The sequence below is a fragment of the Lycium ferocissimum genome, chromosome 5 (assembly GCF_029784015.1).
Source record: "Lycium ferocissimum isolate CSIRO_LF1 chromosome 5, AGI_CSIRO_Lferr_CH_V1, whole genome shotgun sequence".
In the NCBI taxonomy this organism is placed as follows: domain Eukaryota; kingdom Viridiplantae; phylum Streptophyta; class Magnoliopsida; order Solanales; family Solanaceae; genus Lycium; species Lycium ferocissimum.
Genome location: NC_081346.1, coordinates 65,424,085 through 65,431,974, shown reverse-complemented (window position 1 = coordinate 65,431,974; position 7,890 = coordinate 65,424,085). Strand labels below are relative to the sequence as shown.

The following is a 7,890-nucleotide window of genomic DNA, read 5'->3' as shown; positions in this document are numbered from 1 at the left end:
TTTGGTCCTGAAGTCTTTTTCCTTTATTTTGGATTCGTTGGAGCAGTTTCAACACTATGTGTTCCCCCTATTGCTGATCTCCCATTAGCCTTCCTTTCTGCCGCCTTGTTATCTTCCTTGATTCTCAACCGAACGATGAGATCTTCCAGCGTCATCTCCTATCATTTGTGTTTCAAGTAATTTTTGAAGTCCTTCCATAAAGGAGACAACTTCTCAATCATTGCCGCAACTTGAAACGCGTCATTAATCACCAAACCTTCAATAAATAATACTCCCTCTATTTCAATTTATGTGAACCTATTTCCTTTTTAGTCCATGCCAAAATGAATTACCTCTTTTCTAATTTGGAAACAAATTCACTTTATGAATGATTTAGAACCACACAAATATTCAAGACTTATTTTGAACCACAATTTTCAAAAGTCTTCCCTCCTTCTTAAATGTTGTGCCCAGTCAAATGGGTTCACATAAATTGAAACGGAGGGAGTATGTAAGTAATAACACACTTAATACTTTTGACAGAAGTATTAATTAGACTTATACCTTCAATAAGGAAATCATGGATGATAACCTGCAACTCTTGAACTTTGGTACCAACAGACTTGTCGTCTACCATTTTGTAGTCCAGGAACTTCGCAGATATAAACTTTTTCAATCCGGCATTCTCAGTTTTATATTTCTTTTCTGCCGCATCCATAATTCTTTCGAAGTACCCACATTACTATAGATGTTGTAAAGATCGTCCTTCAGTCCGCTAAGTATATAGTTCTTACACAAAAAATCTGAGTGCTTCCAAGCCTCGATCACAATGAAACGTTCATTTTCGTAGAGTTGATTCCGGTAGAACCGGAAATTCCTCCTTAATGTACTTTTGTAGACTTAAAGTCGTCAAGTAAAAGAACATCTTTTGTTGCCACCTTTTGAAATCAATCCCGGTAAATTTTTCGGGCTTTTCTGCCGGAGCCGATGCCGAAGTAGCACGGACAGAGGAGTCAACATTGCTTGTATAGCCAACCACGGGGGTTGGTGTGTCAGTACCAATGGCAGTCACATTTGGAGTTTGTTCTCCCATTTCTGTTCGACAAACACAAACGTTTAATTAATAAATCAGTGAAGCTTTTATATGTTCAAACTAAAAGCCACACATTAATTACTCGATGAAGTTTTTATATTATTCAAATCGAGTAGACAATTTAGTAGAAAGATACGAAAACTTTAATCTCAAAAGCATAGTAGAAAATCTGAAGATTTTCATCTCCAACACAAACAGAACACAAAAAATTAAACAATAAAAATTAGATTTCCTAAGCTTGTTATCTTCAAGTGTTCAACCAGTAATTCACTGAAATCAGTAATCTACCAGTAATTTACTAAAAACAATAACTTTCCAGTAATTTATGAAAACAAGTTTTTGTTTTTCCAAAACCAAAATATGTTAAAGACAGAAATTAGATGAAACAAAAAATTTCTGAGCCCACAAGTTTCTTGTGTGTCCTTATGAAATCTAATCTCACAAGCATTGCCAAGGTTAATGGATTAATTTCTCCCAGGATAACGGAAAACTTCGCAATACAGGCAATGCAAATTGCATTTCACCAACTTCAACTCAAATGTAAAGAAATGACACGCCTTTTCATCATGTTGTCAGGTCTCATTCGATAACATCGTTATTACCGTTGGGAATAAAAAAAGTCCACGAATTTATTTAATTAAAATTTCACACAAAAATTATTAAGGGAAAATAAATAATTGAATTTTGGAAATAAATTTGGTCCAAAAAGATTAGCAATCAATCAGATCATTTAACCAAATCCAAATCCAAATAATCTGAAGCCGAGCCGAGCGATGGCGGCTCGAGGGGAGTCCCTCTTCTCAACTCTTTAAGAGCTAGAAGTGGTAAATCTATATATAAACACACAAGAAGTGCTTTCCCCCACCAATGCGGGACAAATTGCCACAAAGTGCCTTTGTAAAAGTGAAATTTATTTGAATTTCATTTTCCTCTATTTTATTTTCCCACCATTTCCCAATTCATACTACACTCATATTTAAAACACATGTCTTTAAAGGCTAACACTTTTACTTGTCAACAATGTACTTTGCCTCGTCAACAATGTACCTAGCCTCCCCTTAAGAAACAGTAAATGAAGTGCATATTTGACCATAAAACTCATATTAATGATGTATAGTTTCAATGAACTTGGAAATAATTTGAGGAATGAGTAGTTAATACTAAAGGTAAAACAGGGAAAATAAAATTGTCTTTCTTTTGATATGTTAAAATGGACAAGTAAAAGTAAAAATTTATATTTAGTATAGTGAACAAAGTAAAAATTTATTTTTAGTATAGTGGACAAGTAAAAGTGAACAAAGGGAGTACTTCCTTTTTTCTCTTTTACTTGTCCCTTATGTTAAAAATAAATTTTTAATTTTTCTTTTGCTTATCCAATTTAGCAAATAAAGAGAGATTTATTGTTTTTTTTCAATATAATCCATATAATTAGATAACTACATAAAGTACTAGTAGTAGTCAACTTAGATTTCCAAAGCATAATTAATAAGATTAATTTAGTAAATTAAACCCTGATAAAGTACTTCTTAAAGAGAATGTCAAGTCAACATGGGTCCATAGAAAGATACTGAGAGAGTATTATGTAGAGTTTTATCAAGAAGATATGTTTGTTGAATAGTTTGTACTTGTAAAGGGGGTTGGGGGTGCTTTCCCACACACCTAGGAAATGAATAAATGAAAAGGTTTAAGTGTTTTAACCCTTTATGTGTACTTGAATAAGTGAGCCCACATTAAAACACCTAAATCTTTTCATTTCTTCATTTTCCATTGATATGAAAAAATTCCCCTTTACAAGTAAAAAACTATTCAACAATGTTTAATTAAAAAAAAAAAAAAAAAACTAATAGGTGATCGATCTTGCAAAACCAAGCAAGTTGGAGTGTTAATTCATCTTAATTTACGTATTAAGAATTTCAGAAATTAAATTCTCATCTTTTTATTGATCATCTTTTAGCTCTTTATTATAATTATGCAAGCATTTCGATGATAATTGTCAATTCAGGTACATCCTTTAAGGCTACTAGGCTCAGCTAAACCAGGAACATGTGCAGTTTGCAGAGGAGCATGTAACGCTTCTTCATGGCGTTATAGGTGTGCGCTATGTGAATTCGATATCCATAGGGAATGTACATTGCTACAATGTGAAAAGAGAACAAGTCTAGGAATCTCTACGTACGTTCCACCATCGATATTTCCTGAAACACAATCTTTTGATAGGCATGCTTATGAGATTCCCAACCCATTTTTCCCTAGTCCATGGAACATGCACCCCAACGACATGTCACATTCACACACACATCCACAACATCAATGTCATTGTTCGGTTCAGACTTATCATGGTGGTAGACGAATTGGAAAAATTATGTTTGTACTGGTGAAAATAGTCTCAATTGTGGTCATGCTTGGGCTGTGAAACAGAGGCGGACAGATGCGGAGTCAGAAATTATAGTTTATGAGTTCTCGATCATTATTATTTTATTTTATTTTGGTTTATTCGGTTCTGAATATATTATTTATTCATATGAAATGAAATTTTTAACACAAATACATGTTTAGCCAGAGCTACTAGGTTCTTCCAAATTCGTAGCTAAATCCAGGATCTGCAGCTTATAAATTCTAAATTTCAAGTTTTTGAATTCTGAAATTTATTATAGGGTACATGTTCAGTAGATTTCTCAACAAATATACAATGTTTGGACTCAAGTTATTGGATTCTGCCGAACCCGTACTTTGTATGCTAGCTCTGTCCATGATATGAAATTATAATAGGAGAGTGAATTGTAACTTACTCAACTAATTAAAGTGTTTTTAATGTCTTCTAAAAGTAACTTTCAGTCCGATAAAAAAAACTCCTTTTTACCGACAAGAGGGGATGCTCAGATGATTAGCACCCCCACCCACCATCCCAGAATTGTGGGTTCAAGTAACCAAAGAAGCAATAGCTCCAATAAAGGGGACAAAGGAGGGGAATAAAAAAATAAAACTCCTTTTTACCACAAGTTACATAAAATGTCATAATATTAAGAAGGGAAAAGAGTCAAAAATACCCCTCTACTTTGGAAAAAGAGCTAAAAATATCCTCCGAACTTATTTTGGGTCAAAAATACCCCTCTCATCCTTAAAGTGTTCAAATGTACCCCTGTTTTGAAGGAAATTATCCCCCTAAAATAACTCGAAATCATTTTTAAATCCACTCCATTATTTAAACCCAATTAAATAAGCTTATAAGATTCCCTGTATTCCCCAATATGTAGGTTTGAAGTTTGAGGGAATTGGGGGAATAAGGGGATCTTATGGGTTATTATTTAGTTGGATCGGGTTTAAATGATGAAACGGGTTTAAAAAATGATTTCAGGTTATTTTGGAGATAATTTCCGTTAGGACACACGGGTATATTTGAAAACTTTAAGGATTAGAGGGGTATTTTTTACCAAAAATAAGTTCGGAGGATATTTTTAGCCCTTTTTCCAAAGTAGAGGGGTATTTTTGACCCTTTCCCCACTAATAAAGACGAGTGATAATTTTGTACTAAATGCAGAGGTCATTGCCTATATATATATATATATATATATATATATATATATATATATATATATATATATATATATATATTTTTTCCAGATGTCCCAAACAACTGAAGTCGATGGAATATTTTCCATATGTTTTAGAATCTAATTAATTAATTATAAGAGCAGCCTATTATGGAAATTGGTGCTTGCATAATATTTCTCCATTTCAATTTATGTGACACCATTTGACTTGATATAAAGTTTAAGATAGAAAATGAGACTTTTGAAATTTGTGATTTAAAACAAATATTAGTTGGTTGTCAATCATTTCATTAAGGGTAAAAATGAAATTCTAAAATCAATTTGTTTACAATTATAGAAATGTGATATTCTTTTAGGACAGATTAAAAAGAAAAGTGTGCCACATAAATTGGGTCGAGGGAGTATCCACATTTTTGGGTTCTCAAAATGGTTTGGAACACGTATCAAGTAATTAAGATGCTCACTTTGACCAAGGATACAAATTTAGATTATCGTAATCGCTTATTAGAAAAAGAATCATATATTTAAGGCAGAATATAAGCAAAATCATTATTACCGCTTTAACTTGTCGAGAGAATTTCTAAACTAGGATATAAACAATATAACCAATGAAAATTAATGCACTTTCTATGTAGAGCTAACCCCCTTGTTTATAAGTATAATTATTTTCCAACAGAGAAGTTAAGATCATAATTCCACGAGAGAAAAAAAAAATGGCGAGATTAATTTCTAGTGATTCTTCATCAATCTCACTAATTTTTATTATTTTACTAAGTGTTGATCTTTTTGGTGCATCTTTAAGAGCAACTGCAATCACCCCACTAATTAAAACAGCTTGTGATTTATGTAATGTAAAAGATTTTTGCTACAATGTTTTGGCAGAAAATCGAGAGGCAAATAGGGCAATAACAAGGTTCAATCTTGAAGATGTTGCAATTCAATTAGCATATACAAACTACACAAATATTCACAGGAAGGTTCTTACAATCACTACAAATGAAACAAATCCAACACTTAAGAAAATGTACAAGCAGTGTCTTCATCAATATGTACTAATGAAAAAAGATTTTGAGTTTCTACTTGAAACTTTGGTCATGAAAGGTGATATGGGACAAGCTATTATTGTGGCACAGGATGATTTATTTGTTTGTATGAGTTTATTTACGCAGTCACCAGCTTCTCCAAATCCATTTGCTCAGGATAATGATAATATGGCTTCCTTCTTAGAACTTATTAGGGATATTTCTTTCTACCTACTTTGATTATTATATTGGTTCATGAATAAGCAGCATGTATGGTTCGTATGGCTGTGTCATATGTATGGAATAAAAATCAAAAGTTTTTTATGGCATTGAATCATAGATTCGTTACGAAATATTTATGATAGACAAATGTGTTACAAGATTGCAAGAGTCTTTTGACAAAATTCATAAATGTGGACAAAATTTGAGACGAATTTATAACAGTTTTGTCCTTCCATTGTTATAGTGTCTGGTAGCCAGCGGAACCGAGTAAGTGGTTCAGGGGTTGATTATCTTATATATCTGAGTTAAAAGCTATTTTTTATGTATATAGCATATGTTGAACTTCCTTAAAACTTCTGTATTTATTTCTTTATATTTTTTTAAAAATAATAAAAATCTTGGCAAATTTGTGATACAAAAAGAAAGTTCTATCAATGACCACTTCTATGAGGCTGTTTAGGCAGTGATTTCTCGATCAACTATTAATTGCATGAATAAAGCTACTAAACAAACAAACATAAACTTATTTAGAAGCACACTAAATATGAATCCGATTTCGACAAATAAATAAATTATTTTTACAATTTGATTTCTTTTATGGATGAAACAAACAAAGCAGGATTATATATGTACTAAACCGGCAATATTCATTTCCCTATTAGTTGATGCTTAGTGAAAATTGAGCTCTCAAAATCTAATTGGAATGCCAATTGCTAAATATGATATGTTGACAGAAATTTGCTCTGTTTTCCACTTTTTTTCATTTTGCATGCAGTCTTACAAACAATAATACAGGTGCAAGGCATCATGGGAGGAAAAATTTCCTTGCAGGAGATAATTTGGTAAATGCAAAAATTATTCCCCTTGGGTGCGTCCCTACCCCGGACCCTACTAACGCGGGATGCTTTTGTGCACCAGATTGCCCTTTTTTTTATAGTGTAACGCAAATATAGTTTAACTTTTATAGATAGACAGTATAAATGTTTTTACATTATCAGGTCATTTAAAATGTAATTTCAAGTCGAGTAACTTCCTATAGTTAAGTTGAATTAATAGTCTAAAGCATATGACAAATAAGCTCTGTAACAGTCTAGCAGGTCAATTTCATTAGTAGTGTAAACTTTCCAAGAATATAAGATAACTCTCTAATGTGTCGAGCTCGTATGTGAATTGATATTTGTATCCATAAATATGTCAGTGGTGTTTTAAGTATTTTAATAAAATGATAATCTTATTGTGCAAATGTTAAGAACTAATACCTAGAGGGTGTTTGAATTGGCTTATTTTAAGTGTTTATTGACTTGTAAGCACTTTTCGACTTTCAGTTGTTTATTGTATAAGTTAGATCACATTTTCAAAAGGATAAGTGGACACAAATTTATTTGTTGCATTTTGTAGGCAAACAACAGGAAATCAAAGTATTGCTTCCATATTACTCGGCCACAAATTAACTATGATTTAGTGATAATCATATTTGTGAAGACGTGGTATATGTTTATGGGATTTGAGTAATGATCCAACGGGTTGTTATTTTACCACCGTATCTACCCTATACACCAAAATTCAATAATTGGCTTGTTAAGCAGAGGTAACATGTTTTTTTTCCTACAATGGTGTTGTTCGTGTAAGTTTACACGTACCTCGATTATTTTACGAAATACCTATTACCTTCGACTAATATAGATTTCGAGTAACATCGTCCACTAAAGCTTAAGCAGGTAAAAAAAAAATCACCTAATTTTTTGTCTCTACTGAAATTTGGACCCTGCTTCATATGTAACACGTTCTTTCACGCACATTTTGCTAATCAAGTAAGCACTTTTTAAATTTCCATTGCGAGAAAAAGTACAATATGAAGATTAACTGAAGTAAATGATATCTGTATGTTTAGAATCTTATCCTCCTAAGACAATTTGAGAAAGCATTTGAGCATTTGCATATATCCTTCTGGGTCGCAAAGGAGTGTGGAAATGCATTTATTAACATTGACAATGTACGTACGATGCATTTTTTAATATGGAAT

General features: G+C 32.3%; 1 protein-coding gene across 1 annotated transcript; it reads left to right on the top strand.

Annotated features, from left to right (window-relative positions):
• The first annotated feature begins 5,336 nt into the window (after positions 1-5,336).
• On the top strand, positions 5,337-5,885 carry LOC132057933 (uncharacterized). Its single transcript, XM_059450513.1, has one exon. The coding sequence runs from the start codon at positions 5,337-5,339 to the stop codon at positions 5,883-5,885; it is 549 nt and encodes a 182-aa protein (XP_059306496.1).
• The last annotated feature ends 2,005 nt before the right edge of the window (positions 5,886-7,890 follow it).